Raw genomic sequence first — 22380 nt, forward strand, 5'->3', positions numbered from 1 at the left:
TTTTTACATTTAGAAATTATGAAGACCACTAGATACATGGAAACATTTTCAAGTACAAAAGAGCTACTTTTTTTTTTTTTCCTGAGCACGAGATCACAAGTACCTGTAACAGGTGGAGCTTCTGGCTTTGGTGGCGGAGCTTCTGGTACTTTCTTTTTGGTAACTACTTCTTTGGGAGCTTCAGGTGCTTTGAAGATATTAGTAAATTTACGTTTGAGTTACCAGGATCAATACAAACATGATTCACATTTACACACCAAACAAGTTTCAAGGTTAGAAAGGCAGTTCTATTTATCCCCCCACCTCCCTATCCCACCATGACAGGACAGGTAACAACTTCAGGCTTTTGGGGAAAATGTGTTTCGGTTCGGGGACAATTTCTTTGGGAGCCCCAGGCACTTTGACGATATTAATATATTTTCACATTTAGGAGTTAGAAGAATCAGTATGGACAAGAAACATATTAATATAGGAAGAGACATTTTCCCAGCCCCCAAGGCTTCTAGCAATGTATACCTTCATCAGGTGAGACTTCAGGCTTTTTGTGAGGAATCACACGCATTTTCTTTTCAGGGACAATTTCTTGGGGTGCTTGGGGCACTTTAAGAAATTATTTTTATGTTTAGTGTTAGGAAGATAACTAGGAAGACCAAAATATTTTAAAGAACATAAGTTATTTCTTCTTGAGCCTGAGGGCATGGCAACTTGTTCCTCTAACTGATGGAAATTCTCCTTTTTTGGAAGGAACCCTCTCTGCAGGAACTTCTTGAGGAGCTTCAGGAACTCTAAAGATATTAGTATTGCCCATTTAAGAATTACCATGACTAATGAAAATGCTAATGATAATAAGTTAGTAAATGTAATTTTCTAGAAGTCAATTTCCCTCTGTTCCCCACTTGTCCCACCAATCAATTAGTCTAAAGAGGTTAATAGGAGCCTTGAAATATGTGCTCACCCTTCTCCACCACTTTACAGAGTTCCTGTGACATTGTATTCAGTATTTGTGGAATGAATATTTTTAGCAGGAGGTGCTTTTGTTTTGGAATAAAGAGTTATGGATATTTAAATTTCTTGTGGAGCTTCAGGTGCTTTAAAGATATTAGTATATTTACATTTAGGAGTTATATATGAAGAACATTAGGAAAGCATAGTTTCAAGAGCAAAGGACAGATATCTCTTCTTCAGCATCTGTTCAGAAGTGACATGAACCTTTCATAGGTGGAGATTTTTGGCTTTTTAGGAACATTCCCAGACACTTTAATTTCAGAAGCAACTTCTTTCATAGCTTCTGGTGCTTTAAAGCCATTAGTACTAAACTTAGGGGCTAAAAGGTTCGCTAGAAACACGAATGACATCAACTGAAGCAAAGTGGTTTTTATGGCTACAAGGGTGCGTCTTTCAAGAATCTGATGAAGTATAAGGTCTTGAGGAGAGGAACCAAATCTTATTTGCCTTTATTATTCCCCAGCTCTTTAACACCTTATACATATTAAGTACTTATTAAAATGTTATTAAGTGAAGAAAGTAGGTAGTGATTGAATGACCGATACCTTTCCTAGGCAGTGTTTCAATTTTGGGGAGAACAGCCATGGGTGTTCCTTTTACAGGGGCAACTTCTTAGGGTGATTCAAGCATTTAAAAGATACTAATACTTGAACTTTGGAGTTATGAAGAGCAGGAAAGTGTTTCAGCCATAATTCCACATACATGAACAATCCAGACTGGGAGAGACTCCAGATCAGGAGTCCTTTTCACCTCAAGAATATGGTTCTTTGCTAACAGTGTCAAAACTTGATTATCAGGGACTGTTTTCTTGGTCACTTTGGGCACTATCAATATTAATAATTTAATTCCTTGAATGGCAGATGTATAGAAAAGTAGGTATGGAAAGTTAGCTTTACGTGAAAAAAATTGATTCTATACTATTAGTGTTGCAACTTTAGCTATTAGCTTAAGGAGAAAAAAAGTGTTTCTTTGTAGGCTTCTTTTTGTACCCTCACCTTAGGCACTTTTAAAAGATGGGTGTTGTCAATGTATAGGAGAGAGGAGAACAGGCAAAAGATTCTAGATTGAGAAAACAATGTCAAAATGTTTGGGTATTCTTTAAATTATAGAATGTCATGGGTAATCGTGAAGAAATTGTTATTCCAGATGTTTTAAAATTTTATTTCTTAATTTATCTAAAAATATTCCAAAAGGAAAATGTATGACTCTTTACTGATAGAGGAGGAACATAAGAGGAACAAAGAAGTTAGAATTCCATCTTCAACTGGAATTAGTTTTGTTTTGATTTTAGAAGGCTCTTGGGGGAGGGCTAAAGTGGTAGAGATGATATTACAGGTGGAACAGCCCCACACTGAATTAAATAACTTATTTCCTTTGGTTCATGGCTTTCTAAGAATATTTCTATGATAGTCAAACCTTATGCAAAATTAGTTATTTCAAATTCATGTGCTTGTTTTTAGGAGTAAGTTTATTTTAATTGAAAAGTATGGAATTTCAGTCCCATGGAGGGTTGAATTATTGACTTGTGGTCTACAGTCAGGCACCTATGTCATTTGGTGGCACCCGTCCTGCTTTGAGGGGGTGTGTGTTGAGCCAATGCAATTTAGTTTCAGTGACATAAATTGCATAAATGTTTTCATGTAAATTTTTTTCTAGCTGGTCTGACTTTTATTTTTTAAGGAAAGAGTGGTAGCTATTTTTTTTTATTGAAAAATCCTTCATGTCTACATATTATATGCCTCCTTCTCTAGAGTCATCATGGATAAACTTTATACCCTTAAATGTGTATAAGATAAGGATTTTTCCTCTTTTTCTCTTCAATGCCTAATGGTGATACATAGCTGGTAGAGCCTCAGCTTTGTGGGACCTGTTTCTCAGAAATGACTTCCTTGGTTGCCTTTGGGGTTTTAAAGATATTAGTATTTTTACATGTATTAAGCACAACTACAAAATAAGTTGCACGAGATAAGAAAGTCAACTTTCTTCTGCCTTGTACATTTTGGTGGTGGTGGTTTTCTTCTTTCAAAAATAGGAGCTTGTTCCTCTGGAAACACTTCCTTGGAGACTTCAAATTCTTTAAAGATATTAGTATTTTTTTAATAGAGAAAAGACAAAGACATGAAAATATGACACGCTAAGAAAGTTAGCAGATATTACCTTAAATTAGAAATTTTATTTACTTCTTTTCTAATAGTGTATCTCTGTACATTGAGTTAGTGGAACTTGGCTTTTTTGGCAAGTTATAGACAGTTCTTTGTCTTTAGTATATCAGGTACTTTAAAGATATTGGTATTTTAGCATTCAAAGTTGTGAGGATGTACATAAAACACTAAATATATTCTGCAGATTGAAGAAGAAAGATGTTCTTCTTTAGATTTTTGTAACTAGAGAATTATACCTTCAGTTGGAAGATGCTCTGGAATTTTGGGAACAGTCTCAGGGAATTCCACCTCTGAACAAACTTCTTTGGTTGTACTAGGCTCTTTAAAGATATTAGTAGGTTTAGACTTAGAAGTTGTAAAAACAGTAAATTATATAACATGATTTTTGAGTCTTGAAGCCAAACATGTTTGTCTGAATTTGATGTAGTTGAAATGTACCTTTAGTTGTTGGTGTTTCTCTCTTTCTAAGAACAGTATCATATATTTTCTCCTCTAGAACAACCTTGTTGGATGGCAGAGTTATGTTTATAAACAGTGAAGTAAAATATTGAGATTTTAAAAGGAGTTTTTAGCTTTTTAAAACAAAAGTTTCCTCCAACAGGATCACTGGTGTAGTTGTTAGTCTGGTTTTCATCTTTTTAGGATGAGTCACTAAAACTTTTTCTTCTGGGGCTGATTCTTCAGATGCTTCATATACTTTAAAGATATTAGTATTTATACAGTTATGGGACTTTCAAGATGGATGCAGAACAATATCTATAAAAATACTATACATAATACACTTTATCACCAAAACTAACAGTATAAGACAGAAATTAGTAACGTGAACACATTAAATTTGTATAAGCTTCATTCCCATTTTTATGATACAAAACAGCATTTTCTATGATCACGATGATACATTTGAGGAATCCACTGACTACATAAACCCTCCATTTCATTCATAAAAAGTTATGGAAATTGTGCTATTACTATTAATTTCTTCATGGTTTTATGGATAAAGAATAGGGTAGATGCTGAGTTGAGAATTCTCCTCTTAAGTTTGACCTACTAGAAATTCAAGTCAGTCCTCCCTCTCCTTTTTTAGGAGTCTAGTTACTTCATATTTTCAAATCACATTTAGTTTAAAATTTCATAGTTTAAAAGAAGGATGATTGATAATGTTAATCAAACTCAAGGGGGATTCAAAAGACAATGATCATTTACTTTTATCCAGACCTAGTATGAAAGTATGACAAAAGAATTTAAGCTTAAAGAGGTGTGTGTGTGGGGGGGGGGGGGGGAAAAAAATGACTACTAGAAGTTTTACTATTCAGGTTATTGAATATTGGATTTACTTAATCATAATTTTATTCAAAAGCAAATAATTGAGTTGCATTTCCAAAATATTTCCAGTGATTCTTGTGAAGAATAAAAAAATAATGACAGTGGAGCATTTTGAGTCTATAAAATCTGATAGAAATATTATTATGGAGTTCAAGTAAGTTATTCTGCAGTCTGAGAAAACAAAATGCTTCAAAGCAGAAAATAGTAGCATACCAGCAGGTTAGGGAATTTAAACCAGTCAAATGACTTTTCTAAAATTGGGCAATGTTACATGTATGGAACTATCTTTTTTTTTTTTTAATTGGTGAGGAAATGTATATTCTCTGAGGCTAATTGGTATAGAAATTGTCTAAATGGAATCAATAATTTTTGGCATGTTAGGCTTTACATGATATTAGTTTATTTATTTTTATAAACGATGACGATAAACAGTGAATTAACTACACAGACAAATCAAAGGGAGCCTGAACTTTTTCTATACTCACTGTATATCCTTATGTCTTCAGAAAGAATAATAGCTGACTTGTCTTCTTGAATACTTTTCTTAGGTGCCTCAGAAACTTTAAAGATATTAGTAACTTTAAAGATATTAGTAAATTAATTGTTATGGATATCAAATACAACATTTTAACAATATAAAGGATTTAACATCACACACATTCATTTTAAACCATGATTAACCAAACAAAGTTATTTCATGTTATGATTAATATCAGCATATACCTTTAGCTGGTGGAACTTCAGGCTTTTTAGGAACAGCTTCACGAACTTTTTCTTCTGGAGCAAGTTTCTTGGGTACTTCAGGCACTTTAAAGATATTATTAAGAATTTTGGAAATGTAGTACAAAAAGTGCAAAACATGAAAAAGCACCCACAGAAATCATAATTCAGCATCTAAAAATGTCGGGTTCTAAAATAAGCTGAAAGGGTGATTGGGGCTAACAACCCCCAGAATCTGACCAAATAAAATACCCCAACTCCAAGATCTGCTGCGAATCCCTTTGTAGGAGTCATAATCTACCTTTGACTGGTATCACTGGGGCCACTTCTTCCTCAGTTACGAATTCCTCTTCTTCATGAACGTACTCTTCTTCATGAATGTACTCTTCTTCATGAGGAGACTCTTCTTCATGAACATACTCTTCTTCATGAACGTACTCTTCTTCTTCATGAATGTACTCCTCTACTTCAGCTACAACTTCCTCCTCAAAGGTGACCTCTTCTACTTCTCGTCTTTTGGGCACCTCTGGTACTTGAAAGATATCATCTTTAGTTGGACATTTTCCAATTACTCAAGAAAATTAAGAAACTTTAGGAAACAGGCCCATTTGTAACAGAAGAAAGAATAGGCTTCACCCTCCCCACAAAAGAACTTCACATATAGGACTGAACATGAACTTAACACCAAAGAACATGAATAAACTGAAACGAGTGGTGTTAGGTACCTCTAACAGGTGCTGCCACTTCCTTTTTAGGGACAGGTACTTTTTCTTCTGGGACAACCCTCTTAGGCTTCATGGGCACTTGAAACATTAAGTGTAAGGACATTTCATCATCAGAACAGGTCCCCCAGACAGGACTTGCTTTGTCATTACTTTCAGCAGACAGAATTGTTTTGCAGCTGTCTCTAATGTGATAGATCGTTCCTCTAATGTGTGCAATTGTTCCTCTCACAAAACTTTATATCTTTCAATGAAAAAGATACTAAATCTTATAGGCATAAAAACATGCAGAAGTACCCTAAGTCAAACTGAGACAGCAGAGTCTAAACAAGAAGTTGACAATAACTTCCATAATGAATTATAATTGAAGGTGATTATAATTTAAAATAATTTTTCAATTGACAATAACTTCCATAATGAATTATAATTGAAGGTGATTATAATTTTAAATAATTTTTCAATTGAAATTGAAGGATTTAATATTGTCAGATGAATTATTGCATAAGAAAAAGATCAGTACAAACAATAGCAACTTTGAGGTGTATGCTGGTATTTCTAGAGGGTAATCAGAAAAGAGTCCTGTGTTCTAGAACTTAAACTGAATTTTATGCCACTCCCAGCCATACTGCAGCACTGAGGGGAGAATGAGGTCTCCCTTCTCCATAGTGAGTAAGTGAATCAAAAGGAGTTTACTGTTATTGGTGAAATAGCGAAGGCAAGTACCTTTAGCTGGTGGAGCCTTCGGTTTTTCAGGAACAGGTGCTTTTTCTTCGACAATTTTCTTGGGTACTTCAGGTACTTTAAAGATAGTAGTAATTGTTCATTTTATTTCTAAACATTCATAAAGATTTTTAACAAGCAACACTAAGAAAAATATAAACACATCCTAGAACAGAGCCACAATATAAAATACAGACATCACTTCATCACATATAGTATTTAAAATCAGCTGAATTTTGATAACAAATATAACAATTAAAATACTGGGGAATTTTCCATGTTAGGATGGCAAGAAATTGACAAGAAAAACTAATAATACACCTTCAGATGTTGCTATTTTTTCTTGCTCTGGTGGAATAATTGGTACTTTCTCTTCAGTAATAACTTTCTGGAATGCTTCAGGGACTTTAAAAATATGTTCTTTTTATTTATTATGTAATATTTATTATTTTTATTGTGAAATTCAAGAGGTTTATAAAAGTAAACAAAGCAAGGACATTAAACCATTCACTAATTAGTATATTTACAATGTTAATAAAATCAATGATAAATAAGAAAATGTGAGTTTACTAATAAGCATGTTAGTGAATATATAATTAAATAGTACCAAAGAAGGAAACCGGAGTTCACTATTTGGTCAATGGGGACATTTGCTTTAGGTGTTTTAGGTATAACAACTATGACCTTCTTTTTTGATAAAACATCCTTTAGACTCTTCAAAGATATTAGTTTATTACCGTATAGTTTTACTTTAAACTATAGTAAAGTATTACCACTTTAAAGATATTAATTTGTTTTAGAAATTCTAAAAACACAAAACATGGAAGAAAACATCAAGGGGAACGAAAAGTTGTAAAGCAGCCACTGTGTGATCACACATATAAGTAATTTTCACTATAAAATACCTTTAGCTGGTGGCTCTTTTTGAGGAACAACTTTAGTAGGTAGTTTCTTTGGAGGGATGATTTTCTCAGACACCTCAGGCCCTTCAAAGATATTAGTGTTCTGATTTAAAACAGACTCTTGAAGTATCAGGGAGCACCATTACAAAAGTCAGTACAGTACAGGGGTTCATAAAAGGCTTTATCTATCATTATTATTTATTTGAATTTATACTATACCTATTTCCAAAAAAGATTTGATTTTTCTAAATCTCATCTATGCCACAGATTCATAGACTCAGCACACACACATATTCTTTCATATTATACACATTATCAATTTGTATAAGATCTGGAGTGATGTTGCAGAGAATTCATTTGTGCTATGGTTTATCCTCAAAATGTATTAGCATGTTGGTGCCTCTATGAACATTTCATTTATTTCATTAATATTATTTCCCTAATTAAAAATGTCATAAAATGACAAAAGTCGACTAACTGATATGTTAATAAGACAATGGCTGTTTTGCCTAAGCACAGAAGCACAGAAATTCTTCTGTGAACTGAGGAGTTGTTTTTCTCACTCAATAGATGACATTGATCAGGTATTTTAATTCCCTGTAAAAACCATGTAACATTCTTAGTCGGATTTAAAGAAGAATTCACAAGTTCATACAGTTACCTCCTTACATAAATTGGTTAAGTATCAAACATCTCTTTCTTGCCTGTTAAAATTATATTTGTTTTTAAAGATTCATAAGCTTCTTTCCCTCTATTGCAGGGACTCTTTGTAGTTAATTTCTATCCCATCTTATTCTTAAAGTATTTCAGGATTTTATCAGATAAAATAAGTGGATTTCTAATGTTCCAAAGTGAACATGAAATGTACCTTTAAAAGAAAGTTAATTGAAGCAAGATATAACAATTTATAGTATCTCCAGAATTCCCTGTACCTTTAGGTGGTGCTTTGGGTTTCTCATATACTTCCACTTCTTCAGCCTCGAAGACTTCTATTACCCTGTGTACTTCTTCAACTTTCTGCACTTCTTCAAATTTACGTTTTTCTACTTTGGTGAATTCTTCTACATCATGGAACTCTTCTTCTTCAAAATATTCTTCAACTTCATGGAATTCTTCTTCTTCAGGAACTTCTACTTTGGCTTCTACTAACTCTACTTCTAGTCTTTCTTTTACTACTTCTTTGTGGAAGGCAACTGATATTTTTTCTTCATGGACAGTTCTCTCTGAAAGAGCATCCATGTTAAGAGATTTATTTTAAAAAAAAAAACACAAAGAAATGAAGATGTAACTTCAAAATATAAAATTAAAAACTGAAAAAAGTCTCATATGCAATAACATGAAAATAAAAGATGTTCCTAAAAATACCTTTAGCTGGGGGCACAATTTCTTTTTTAGGCACAGGGACTTTCTTTTCCGGGGCTTTCTTTTCTGGAATTTTCTTTTGTACTTCAGGCACTTTAAAGATATAGTTTTATTATTTAGGATAGTCAAGAGCAGGCTTTCATAGACAAAAGACATCAGAAGGAATCAAGACAAAGAGACATAAAACATAAACAACTTAACGAACAATGATAAAAAGGAACTTCAGGTTTAAAAGAGAAGTTGTACCTTTGGCTGGTGGTGCTTCTTTCTTCTGAACAGGAACAGGTACTTTTTCCTCAGGAACTTTCTTGGGTACTTTAAAGAAATTAGATGTTTTAGTTATCTGAAAATGCTCAATAATAAACAAGAAATAAAAATATCAGAAACAACATCAACGTATCTTTCAATAGAGAATGACAACATTCAAAGTCTTTAAGAGGTCACTGTGTACTACCGGACACCAATTTTACAAGCAATAAAGATATTTTCCCAGATTCCTCATTTGTACTAATCACTATCCTTGAAGAAGATTATGCCTGCAGAGAACCTGTGGTGTTTTGATTTTTGGACAGAAGAGATTACCAATATTGGGCCTACTCCTACTATTTTTAATTTGATGAAGACTTTTCTGGAGTGTTCACTGTCATAGAGTACGCAAGCCCTGACGCAGACCTTATAGCTTTCTGGGTACCCCTGCATGTTGCTAAGGTTGGCAACTATAACTACTCATGATAGGACAGCATAATCTGATCATTATCGAGCACTACTGAAGCATAAACCTAATTAGGAAGTTAATTAGAAGGAGACATTTTATAATAACCCTGAATGCTTAGGCCAAATATTTCCAGAGGGCCATGACTCTCTTTATAATAGTTATTATCAAAGCATTACAGCAGATTATCTTCCATAAAATAATAAATAGAGCAGGAGCTATTACTATAATAATTACATGAGAAAACCCTACTTTCATAATGGAATAAAATCTAAGAACGGAATGTATGGAAGAGGTCCCCCTTGTTATATAATTTAAATTTCTCTGATATTTAATTGAAGAAAATTGTAGAATAACTTTCAATTGACACATTCACAAACATGCACAATTGTCTATTAACATCCCCCCCAAAAAAGATAAAGAAATCTAATGAATTATATTTTTTACTGGTCTTTAATCAGTTTCATAAGTTTGCTATTTAAATGGCTATAAGAAAGCAGAGAAAGAAGACATGTTTGCTTTTCACAAATAAAATGAATGGAAATCTAAAGATATTAATCAGGATTTGCTGTACCTTTAGCTGGCGGTGCCTCCACTTTTTTAGGAACAGGGGGAGGTGCTTCTGGTACCACTTTCTTAACCACTTCAGGCACTTAAAAGATATTTTATGGACATTTTGAAACATGACATGGAACGAACAAAACACCACCACCCAATATACCAAAAAATATAAACAACAGAAAACATTGATTTATTTTAAAAAGATATTAGTAACTTCAATGGTTATTATTTATATGGACTGTGACTCTAAAGGTGAGAAGGATACTATTCAGAAATCCTATAAGTGGATACAATATTCATTATGCAAAGATTGCCATGGTCTTCACCATTAATCGGTGCAGAAGGACTCTAACAAGTGAACACATTTGCAACAGAATAGATTTTTTTCCCCACCTTAATAAAAAAAGGAAAAAAAAAAAAAAAAGGATTGAAAGCAAGGAGAAAGTATTATATGGTAGGGCCTGACCAGAAAAAATTAAGGTCAATTACGGAAAAGTAATCTGTCATTCTTAACTGCATTGCAGTTGCAGTGAAAAATGGCAAAACAAAAAGAGGACTCGTAGTTTTAGGTGCCAGCAATAGCTAATCTTCAATTTGACATTAATGTGATGTTAAAAAAAAAGGGGGGGCAGGGACTGGTGAATATTAAAATGAGACAAATTCCACAACATATGTTTAATTGTCCAACTCATAAAAGCGTCTGTACCTCTAGGTGGTGCCACCTCCTCCACCTCCTCGACACTAGGCAGTTCTTCTGGGATCTCTTCCTCCTCAATAGGCTCTTCCGGCTCCTCAAACACTTTTAAAAGATTATTGTTTTGTGAATTAATTAATTAATTATTTATTTTACATGGGCAGGCACCGGGAATTGAACCTGGGTTCTCTGGCATGGCAGGCGAGAACTCTGCCTGCTGAGCCACGGTGGCCCACCCTTGTGAATTATTTTTACGATTCTTTTGACTATTAGACTAAAATGACATATCCAAAAATGGAGGTTGGCTGAGCAGGGGAGGTAACTCGTAGATCAGCCTTCAAAATGTTTACAAAAACTCACCAGTACTTAAAAAAAAAAACAAAAAAAAAACTACAAAGTCTTCAAATTATTTTAGGTCCTTTCCAGGATTTTGGAACTGGAAAACACCTCAGAGAGAATTTAGTTAAAATTCTTCTTCATTTTCAATGCAGGTGGACTTGTTTGATGTCAAAAGTCCACTTTGGAGAAGTCAGATTTTCTTTACCAAGTAACTCAATAAGTTACTCTCACATCTGTCAACCATGACTCTTGATAAAAAATTTCCCATGGCAACAACATAGCTCCCCTTCAAAGAATCTCATCAGAACAAACAAGAAGCAAAGAAATAGGCTAAACATGTAAGAAAGGCGATTCAGTTGGTTTTAGTTTGCCAGACCAGTTCCTATTGGGTAAATAATAATTTCCTTTAAAGTTTGAACATATTTATTTTCTTGAGTGAAATGCGTATTAGCCACTTTCAAGAATTAGACAATGATGACTCTGAAAAGGCTATTTTATTAGAAAGGCATCTACCTTCGACCGGTGGGACTTCTTCTTCTTTAGGGAGAACAATTCGTCTTTCTTCCACTTTCTTAGGTACCTCAGGAACTTAAAAGATAATGATTGTTTTAGCCAATATGTAAGAACCGAAGAAGAGTGTATAGACACCAAGCTTCCAGTTTTTCAACAAAAGAGAATAAGTATCAGAATGCATGTGCACAAGACGAAACATGGACATTTCAAAGAAGTAGTTATTGAGACAAGAATAAAGAGTTTGTGGTTCAAGATTAAGAGTCCATGAAAGAGATAGTCTACCTTTTATTGCTGGAGCTTCTACTTTTTTAGGTATTTCAGGGGCCGGTTTCTTTGTTACTTCTGGCTCTTTAAAGATACGTTTGTGTTTTAGAAACAGCATACATACAGGAAAAACATAAAACTTACTAACACAAAGTGGAAAAACTGACAACACAAACTTGGGAGCAACAGTCACAAAGGACATGACAGATGACTGACAGACTACACAGTGCAAACGCTCATGTTGAACAGTATCACATGTTCAACATCATGACAGCAAAGATATCCCGAAGACGGGATGATGTACCTTTGGCAGGAGGAGCCACTGCTTTCTTAAAACCAGGGGGAGGCACCTTCTTTTCTGGTTCCGGTTTCTTAGGTACCACAGGCACTTTAAAGATATTATTTTATGATTTCAGTTTCACAAATACAAAGACAATAGACATAACAATGATATAAGGTATGTTATCACAGATATTGAAACAGGACATTTTCACTTCTACAGGTGAAGGAAAGAATTGGCATGGCAGCGTCTAGTTCGCTTGGGAAGAGCAGTACCTGTGGCTGGAGGAGCCTCCTCTTTCTTGGGAATGGCCACTTTCTTCTCTGGCACTTTCTTCTTAACCTCAGGTACTTTAAAGACATCATTTCATGGTAAGAATTTATTTGAAGGACAGAAAAGAGAAGAAAAAGATGTCCATACCCACAAAGACCAACATGCAACAGATACTCAAGATAGGAGCTAAGGCGAGGTGGGAGCCCAAACATTATGAGGCAATCAGGTTTTGCAAGTGAGGGGTCAGCAACATATTTGAATATCAGAGGACAGATATCATTGTGTCCAATTTTAATTTCACCTGTCAGTTATTCCATCATTATATAGGATATCTGAATCCTTGAAATCCAGTACAAGATCAACTTTACCATTGTTCCTGATTATAATGGCTCTTTAGGTTGGTGGAGGAGTTAAGCTTATTTTAAGTTGGCAATACTATGATCAGAAAATATTGAGCTCTGACGCACACATATATTCATTATGTTCTCTACTCTGACCTAACTATTTAAATCTGGATTACTGGTCATTCAGCGATAGAGCATTTTATATACCTTACTTTATTTTATCCTCACCGTAACATCTGAACCCTTTGGGACTGATATTAAGATCCCCATTTTACAGGAGAGGAACTTGAGACTCAGATTGATTAAAGGAACTGGACAAAGTAACACATTAAAATGCGTATAAAAGTGTTTTTCCTAAGACCCAGTTCCACCCTAATTTTTCTGGTGAAGCTATGAATGAAGTACGTGTCTTCACTTGGGGAGGTGTACCTTTGGCTGGTGGAGGTTCCACTTTTTTAGGAACGGGAACAGGGACTTTCTTCTCTGGCACAGGTTTCTTGGGCACTTTGGACAATTAAAAACATTTCATTTAAGACATTAAAAAACACATGTACAGCACTGCATTTATAACAAAAAGACACATGCAAATAAGACCACAAATAACTAAATAGCTTTTTTTTTTCCCCCGCATAGGCAGGCACTGGGAATTGAACCTGGGTCTCAGGCAAGGCAGGTGAGAATTCTGCCTGCTGAGCCACCATGGCCCGCCTACTAAATAACATTTTTTATCATGACATTTGAAAACACAAAGAATTTTCAATAGACACGATAATAAGAGCACACACATCTGGAATGTTTTCTAGGACTTAGATGGCAGCACAACACAGAAGGCAAAGCATTATTAATAAAACTGGGATGCTCAACAAGAAGATAGAAAGGCAGAATTTAACAAAAAAGAGGTCTTGATGACTTTAAGAAGAGATGCTATACCTGGTACAGGTACTGGAACCTTGGGCTTAATTTCTGGAAGAACTTCCTCTTCTTCAAGTACTTCTTCCTCCTCAGGCACAAATTCTTCTTCCTCAGGAGGAGCTTCCTCTTCCTCAGGCACAAATTCCTCTTCCTCAGGCACAAATTCCTCTTCCTCAGGAAGAACTTCCTCTTCCTCAGGTGGAACTTCCTCTTCAGGAGCAATTTCTTCTTCAAACAGAACTTCCTCTTCCTGAGGTAGAGCCACAGGAACTGGAACTGGCTCACGTTTCTTTGGCACTTTAAAGATATTGATTCAATCACATGAACATCACTTATCTACACAATATGCAGAACAATGAGACAACATGAAAAGCAAATATTCTATGATCATAAAGCACCAAATGTCATCAAGCGTTAGTTGTAAATTGTGAGGCTGTATAATACCAGGTAGTCTTCCTTTTTTGCCCTAGCTTGGTTAGACACTGATGTACCTTTGGCTGGTGGAGCTTCCACTTTTTTGGGAACAGGTATTGGTTCCTTCTGTTTGGGGATGAGCTTCTTAGGCACCTCTGGCACTTTAAAGATATTATTTCTCCTTAAGAATGTATTCTTTTAGAACTCTTTAAGAATACTTTCTCAAAGCAATAGATATAACATATGAATCACAAAATATCTGACATTTATTTCTAAGAAAGCAAACAGTTTTAAAACTGTAATATTATGGGTAAATCTGTATATGAAAATATATGAATGTGAGGATTTCCCCCATGTACTTTAAATGATGAAATAATGTACCTTTAGCAGGTGGAGCTTCTACTTTCTTAGGAGCAGGAACTGGCACCTTCTTCTCAGGCACAGGCTTCTTTGGGACCTCTGGCACTTTAAAGAAATGATTAAGAGAAAATTTTTCATACAACATTAAAATTGCTGGTCCAAGCATAGTCTCAAAAATATTAAGACAAAGTAATACATGTATGACTGAGGTATTCCAAGAAGTTTTTTTATTTTTAAAATAAAATCTTTTGTTTTTCAAAAGAATTATATTAAAGAATTGCCTCTCTTAAGAGCCCAAAATCAAATCAATTGATTTTAATTCATATGCAAATCAGAAATTAAAAAAATTCTTGCATGATAGCATGTTCAAGTACCTTTGGCAGGTGGAGCTTCCACCTTTTTAGGAACAGGTACTGGCACCTTCTCTTCTGGTACAGGCTTCTTGGGTACTTCAGGAACTTTAAAGATATCAGATCAGTTAGTGTCACATTTTTCACCCACAGCTAAAACTCTAGTAATTTAAGATCTTAAATGAAGCATCACAGACATTCTAACAATTTTACTTTAATACTGAAAATAATAGCAGCCACAAAAAACAAGGCCAGGAATTCCACAAAATTTAAAAAAAACAATAACACTGAAAAAAACATAGACTGGTGATAAAGACAACACACAACGTCTGGTAAATGATGATTTTGTCCTGTTTTGATATGCCGGTAAGAATTTACTTTACTCTAAGAACTTTCCACTAAAGAGGAAGGGCCCAACATCTTTATAAGCATGCTTTGATGGCAAAATTCAGAGATGAATTTCAGGTAAAATGCTCGTGTGACCAGTTGGGTGGTCCTTGTCTTGGCATAAATATTAATATTGTCAGGGGGAAAAGACTGATGTGGCTTTCCAAGTAATTAGTACATGGACAAATTATACATGGCTCCACAGATGGATTAAAAGGAGATGTACCTTTGGCTGGTGGAGCCTTCTCTTTTTTAGGAATGGGCACAGGAACTTTCTCTTCTGGTTTCTTAGGAATTTCAGGCACTTTAAAGATATTGTTTATTATTAAACTTTAACCATGGTTAATAACATACCCACATAAAGAACAGCTAGCAAGGCCAAAAGATTTGTACCCAGAAGATAGCTAACTATTTATACGCAGATTAACTTTTCTGTTCACCCATCATATGGAATGGTGGGGAAATCAATGTACCTTTTGCTGGTGGGGCTTCCTTCTTTTTAGGAACAGGAACAGGTTTCTTCTTTTCTGGAAGAGGTTTCTTTGGTTCCTCAGGCACTTTAAAGATATTAAGAATTTTGGAAATACAGCACAAAAAGTGCAAAACATGAAAAAGCACCCACAGAAATCATAATCCAACATCTAAAAATGTCTGCTTCTAAAACAAGCTGAAAGGGTGATTGGCATTGAAATGATAACAAACCCCAGAATCTGACCACATAAAAACAGCTTTTGCAGGAGTCGTAACCTACCTTTGACTGGTACCACTGGGACCACTTCTTCCTCAGTTACGAGTTCCTCTTCTTCATGAATGTACTCTTCTTCATGAACGTACTCTTCTTCATGAACGTACTCTTCTTCATGAATGTACTCTTCTTCATGAGGAGACTCTTCTTCATGAACATACTCTTCTTCATGAACGTACTCTTCTTCTTCATGAATGTACTCCTCTACTTCAGCTACAACTTCCTCCTCAAAGGTGACCTCTTCTACTTCTCGTCTTTTGGGCACCTCTGGTACTTGAAAGATATCATCTTTAGTTGGACATTTTCCAATTACTCAAGAAAATTAAGAAACTTTAGGAAACAGGCCCATTTGTAACAGAAGAAAGAATAGGCTTCACCCTCCCCACAAAAGAACTTCACATATAGGACTGAACATGAACTTAACACCAAAGAACATGAATAAACTGAAACGAATGGTGTTAGGTACCTCTAACAGGTGCTGCCACTTCCTTTTTAGGGACAGGTACTTTTTCTTCTGGGACAACCCTCTTAGGCTTCATGGGCACTTGAAACATTAAATGTAAGGACATTTCATCATCAGAACAGGTCCCCCAGACAGGACTTGCTTTGTCATTACTTTCAGCAGACAGAATTGTTTTGCAGCTGTCTCTAATGTGATAGATCGTTCCTCTAATGTGTGTGATTGTTTCTCTTTAAGACTATATTTCCAATGAAAAGGATTCTAAATCTTATAGGCATAAAAACATGCAGAAGTACCCTAAGTCAGACTGAGACAGCAGAGTCCAAATATGAAATGATGCCTAGTGTTCAGAAAATCTGAAAAGCATCCTTTTCTGGAAAGCTAAATTTATTTCTAAATTTACTTATATATGTATATATATATATGTAGGTACACACACACACACACACACACACACACACACACTACATATGCACACTCCCTAAAATTGCAAGGAATTTACTTCATATTTAACATAAAGCAGGAAAAAAAAAAGACTAGACAGTGAGTTAGTTTTTTTTTTTAATTTTCAAAATGATTTCAGAATGAATACCCAGTTATCGAACTGTGGTGAATATTGTCATATTATTAAATTAGCTTAGGTAAATCAGAATATGCCAAATGTTCGCTAATTTTTAACCCAAACATACATTCTATTTTATGTATATTGTAGCCATGCAACTGGACACAGCCACTGAAGAAGAGGCTGTGAATGGATTCTTGAAACGGCATTTCTTTTAAAGATGACACTAACACGTTTTATTTACAGACTTTTACATCCAACACCCTCCTAACAAATAATTTAAAAGATACAAACAACAAAATAAGACAAAACATAGCTGCATTACTTTAAAAAGAAGCATTATAAAGGATCATACTCCATGAAGGAAATGATTATACCTTTAGCAGGTGGTTCAGTCACTTTCTCTTTCTCACGTTTGGTAATTGAAATATGTATTTTTTCTTCAACAACTTTCTTTGATTCTTCAGGCACTTTAAAGATATTAATTATTAAAGAGCATTAAAACCACATAAATAAAATTAAAAAACAACCACATAAATAAAAAAAAATAACAGAATACAGTGTCATCTAAATACATGAAAAACTGCGAAATGTAAGAATCAGGACCAAAATGATCCATTTAGTAAAAACAAAGAACATCAGACAAAGTAGTAAGACATGGTCACAGAACATAACTAACAAGGATTTTTTTTGTGGTAGTTATTACTCTATAATGTACCTTTGGGCGGTGGAGGTTTGAGTTTCTTAGGAATGGGCACTGGTACTTTTTCCTCGGGGACAGCTTTCTTCAGCACTTTAAAATACCAATATTAAGAAATTTTAAAAGCTGAACCCAATTTCTCAAGAGCAGTAAGAACAAAGTTAAGAAACATGATATGTAACCTAAATATCCCCACACACACACAATTTGTCCACTGCCGCTTGGACGTGTATTTACAGCAGGACAGACGTAGGAAACACAGGTTTCTCACAAGGGATAATGTCGTTTTTCACTCTACCTTTAACTGGTGGGGCCTTTGGTTTTATGGGAACTGGTTCTTCTTGGACAGGCTTTACTGGCACAGGCTTCTCAGGTTCTTTAAAAGTACAAACAAGGTATTTAATGTTAGAATTTTGAACACAAATCAGAAATGTTATTTCTTAAATGGAACCAAAGAATTCAAATATTGTTTCTTTTATCTACAATATATAACCATACACCCCAGAGGTGTGTGAGAATCGGAGGGCCAAGTGGAAGAGAGCGTAAAAGACCTAAATGAGCCCCCCTGCTCTTTCTGCTTCGCTATTTACCTCAACTAAGTAATGGCACCTCTTTGTCACATATTAAAATTCTTATCTCACTTTCAATAGACAAATTTGAAAAAAAAAAAAACTCCTCTATGAATAATATGGGTTTTAACACTACCTGTAAAAGTACATGGGCTGTTTCATGCATTTGGCTATGAACCTTCAGAAATTGAATGAAATAATATTGATTTTAAAATTCCAATAATAACTTTGAGCAAAATAAATTCTTTGGAACACAAACTCTGTACCTACAAATTTGATCTTTATTAGATAAAACTCAACGGCTTGTCTAAGCCTTCTTGCCTGCTCTTACTTTTGAAGCAGGCTTTTTCAGGTTTTGATGGTGGGAACTCTGAGTGTCATATAATTTTTTCAGTAGTTTATCGTGCTCAGTGATAACAAGCTTCAGAAAAACAGATGTTCAGAAATTTTTGATCATATGCCAGAATGATCATGGACATTTAAAGACAGACTCCTTGCCTTTTTGAGAAAGAAATTTAGGGACATTTGCTATTCTGTCATAGCAAAAAAGAATGGGGGGTGGGAGGAAGAAACAGCTTATTCCCAGAACCAAAGTCTAACAATAACCCAAAGATTTACAACAATCTGCTTCTAGAAGTTATCCAAGGAAAAAAAAACTTTTCAGAATTTGCCAAATGAAGCAAAGACACTTCCAGATTTCTTTGGGCGTCGGAATTTTTGCCCTTTTCTACTGGAATGTACACACATTTAATGTAGTCTGAGGTTTGCTGTTTCACTCATACCTGTGATATATTCTTTACGCTCTTTATATTCTTCATAACGTTCGAACTCACGCTCCTCGTATTCTTCGTACTGATCGTACTCTTCCGTGGGCTCATATTCCTCGTATTCTCCATAATCATAGTCTTCGTATTCGTCATACTCCTCCGCCCGCTGCACTGAAACAGTTTCTTCTTCGTGGGTGTAAGCCCATTCTTTCTCTTCTGTTACGGTTACTTCTTCTGGAATAGTATTGACAACAGGCAGCATTTTACTGGTGCCCGTTTGGGGAGGGAAGTGACGAGGAGCGCTAATGGTAGTCGGGGGCCCGTCTCATGCACTGGTTAGGGGAAACCCTGCCTGTCTCTGCTGGTGCAATTGTGATTTCAAACGTTAGGGTTCTTGCCTTTAGTTGACAGAAAGCCACCGAACTATAGGAGTCAAGATGGGAACCAGCAGGCAAACAGCCAGGTAGTGTCATGCTTCGTTTTGTTTTTTTAAACTAGGTACAAATATACCTTTAGCGGGAAGAGGTTCTCTTTTAGGAATTTCAATGGATACTTTTTCTTCTTTAACAGCTCTTTTTCTGATTTCGGTCACTTTAAAAGAGTAATTATGAGAAGTGAATTGCAAGAGTCTGAAAACATGTGTATTTGGAAAGTTTTTGCTCAAATAATCCAAGGACAAGGACACCTGTGACAGTGCCATTTAAACTTTTCTCTTAAATGGCAAGATAAATAGACTGGGAAATGAACATGACCCAATATACATGTGAATACATTTTTTTCTAAGCTATTTGACGCTTCGAAGACATTGAATAACTTTAGAAGATCAAGAAGCATTTACAAAAGAATTTTAAAAAAACATCTAGACACAAACAATGACCATCAAACTAAATAAAAGCATTAGACAGAAGTTTGTGTTACAGAAGTAGTTTCTTCGCCGTCATTCTAAGGTATTTTTTACAAGCTCTACTGGCACAATGTAGAAAGTTCATGATTTAAAAAATTTCGTGAAAGACTGCCACATAAAACAAGCATTTAGGTAAACAAGTTTAGTACGCAGACAAATAACGATGTATTAGAAGACAAATAATTTTTAAGATAGACTGTCTACACATGTTTGGGGGAGTGTCACATGTTTCTAGGGAAAAAAGAGGGACAGAAAGTGTACTTTCTGGGATCAGTAATGTTTAGTTTTGAAGAGATTCGAAATAGCATGCGTATACTACTTTATACTATATATTTAAATAATTTTCTCCAGTGATTCCCATTCCACTAGATAAGTCTCAATTTGATTTTGTAAAGACTTGATATACCTTTAGCCGGTGGCTCCTCCTCTTTCCTAGGTTTAAGTTTTGGAACTCTCTCTTCCGGGACAGCTTTCTTAGGTTCCGCTGGCACTTGAAAGATAGATTTTACTTTAAGAATTGATTCCCTCTTCGAACCACGAAAAGGCACTCATAGAAGGGTAACCAAAACATGAAAGACTTGACATTTTCATGATTTCAAGCATGAAACAACCACCACGGCAGCATAACACAAACCCAAATGTAACCAGTGTATTTGGCAAAGAGTCTAGGGCAAGTGTAACATGCTGTGCACGGGAAGGGCTGGCATACCTCTTGCTTTTTTCGTGACAGCAACCTGAACTTTTTCTTCCTGGGTAATTTGCATGTGCCTCTCAGTCACTTAAAAGATAATTTCATGATTAGGGAGTTGTACTACTTAAAGTAGAATTTTAAAGTTTATTAGCCAGAAAGCGCTGTGATTTTAGCATATAGCAATTTTACCAGGTACATGTAATAAATGTCACAGCAAGCAATACTCCACCCAAGACAAGGCGATATGAACACCGCTGCCACCAATATACACCCTAATCTACAAATGAAAGGTGAGGCCCAAAGGACAGCAGCAAGAGAGGACAAGACATATATTCTTAATTTCAGAGGAGGGGGTTTCATTTACCTTTGGCTGGGGGAGGTTCTTCTACCTTAACCACTTTTGGAGGAGCCCTTTTTTCTGGAACTGGCTTCTCTGGCTCTTCTGGCACTTAAAATAGACCAAGTAACACCATCAAACATCCAATAAAAACAAACAAACAAACAAACAAAACTAAACACGGACACATTTATTTTCTTGTCAATGTTATAAAAACTAGAAGAATATAGCACATAAAGATAAAAAGTCAGGCATTATTCAAGAATAAAATAAATTGTGATATACCTTTAGCTGGTGGCATCTTTTCCTTTTTAGGAACTGCAGCAGGAATTTTCTTTTCTGGCACAATTTTCTTAGGTGCTTCAGGAACTTTAGAAAGATTAGGTTTACGAACATTAGTTTGCATTACAAGCTTTGGGGCACGGAAATCACTTTTTGAAAAGATCACATTGGGACACACAAACATCAAGGACTCTCAGCAAGTGCTTATAAAGGCTTAGTTATGCAAGCTAAAGGTATTGTTATATTTATTAAGACAAATGGTATTGCATATCTTTTAAAGAAAATTGTACCTTTAGCTGCAGGAGGCTCCTCTATTTTAGCAGGCAATTTCGGTTTTGTTACAATCTTGCGAGGTTTCTCAGGCACTTGAAAAGATTATAAAATATATATGTAGAAATGTCCAGACTGTTTTTTTATAAAATGGAAGGAATCTTTTAATTTAGACATGCTATTTATCAACATTTGCAATACAGACAATATGTCAACTATAAGAGAACATAAAGGATGGGATAATATAAACAAATGCACACAAAGCTAAAATTAATTTAAGCATCGCTATACCTTCAACTGGTTCAACTTCTATTTCCTCAGAAATAAAGTGCACCTCTTCTTCCGCAACATATTCTTCAGGCTCTTCCATCACTTTAAAGACATCAATTTTAAAGGAGGAAAATTGTAGGTGTTTTTATTGCTTAATTGTAGCTATAATTTATTTTTTCAAAGAGTAATTAAAATTAAATAGCAAATTTTAACACTTGCCAAATTCCGGATGGCTCCTGTTTAAACTACCCAAACAAAAACTTTTTAAAGTATATCCTTTGATAAGGAGTATGGAAAATATTTTCCATAAATTTAATTTTTTAATGTATCACAAAGATAACACCTATATTCACAGGAAGAACAGGGCAAGTAGAGAACTAAAAGCAATTCTAGGGGTTAAATTCACAACACAATTTGGAAATAAGTATAAAAAAAATAACAAAATACTAGATTTGAACATTGAGGGGCAGAAACATACCTGAGAGAATCAAATAGAATTCT

At 35.0% G+C, this 22380-nt stretch overlaps 1 protein-coding gene across 2 annotated transcripts in view; it reads right to left on the reverse strand.

Moving 5' to 3' along the window:
* TTN (titin) overlaps positions 1–22380 on the reverse strand; it is a 279196-nt gene that overhangs the window by 133815 nt on the left and 123001 nt on the right. For both annotated transcript variants that reach the window (XM_077154303.1, XM_077154302.1), the window contains 35 exons: positions 21901–21981; positions 21630–21704; positions 21343–21426; positions 21085–21168; positions 20739–20807; positions 20436–20519; positions 19636–19716; positions 19141–19359; positions 18088–18165; positions 17808–17882; positions 17467–17559; positions 16534–16611; positions 16074–16340; positions 15796–15879; positions 15549–15626; positions 14960–15043; positions 14607–14690; positions 14303–14386; positions 13830–14108; positions 13329–13403; positions 12558–12632; positions 12307–12390; positions 12021–12086; positions 11739–11813; positions 10899–10991; positions 10206–10283; positions 9166–9234; positions 8923–9012; positions 8490–8780; positions 7561–7641; positions 6659–6733; positions 5939–6016; positions 5515–5745; positions 5217–5300; positions 104–187 (listed from right to left, as the gene is read on the reverse strand). In XM_077154303.1, the coding sequence (XP_077010418.1) occupies positions 104–187; positions 5217–5300; positions 5515–5745; positions 5939–6016; positions 6659–6733; positions 7561–7641; positions 8490–8780; positions 8923–9012; positions 9166–9234; positions 10206–10283; positions 10899–10991; positions 11739–11813; positions 12021–12086; positions 12307–12390; positions 12558–12632; positions 13329–13403; positions 13830–14108; positions 14303–14386; positions 14607–14690; positions 14960–15043; positions 15549–15626; positions 15796–15879; positions 16074–16340; positions 16534–16611; positions 17467–17559; positions 17808–17882; positions 18088–18165; positions 19141–19359; positions 19636–19716; positions 20436–20519; positions 20739–20807; positions 21085–21168; positions 21343–21426; positions 21630–21704; positions 21901–21981 (3690 nt within the window). The remainder of the gene's footprint in view (positions 1–103; positions 188–5216; positions 5301–5514; positions 5746–5938; positions 6017–6658; positions 6734–7560; positions 7642–8489; positions 8781–8922; positions 9013–9165; positions 9235–10205; positions 10284–10898; positions 10992–11738; positions 11814–12020; positions 12087–12306; positions 12391–12557; positions 12633–13328; positions 13404–13829; positions 14109–14302; positions 14387–14606; positions 14691–14959; positions 15044–15548; positions 15627–15795; positions 15880–16073; positions 16341–16533; positions 16612–17466; positions 17560–17807; positions 17883–18087; positions 18166–19140; positions 19360–19635; positions 19717–20435; positions 20520–20738; positions 20808–21084; positions 21169–21342; positions 21427–21629; positions 21705–21900; positions 21982–22380) is intronic.

This window comes from Tamandua tetradactyla, chromosome 3 (assembly GCF_023851605.1).
Source record: "Tamandua tetradactyla isolate mTamTet1 chromosome 3, mTamTet1.pri, whole genome shotgun sequence".
Taxonomy (NCBI): Eukaryota; Metazoa; Chordata; class Mammalia; order Pilosa; family Myrmecophagidae; genus Tamandua; species Tamandua tetradactyla.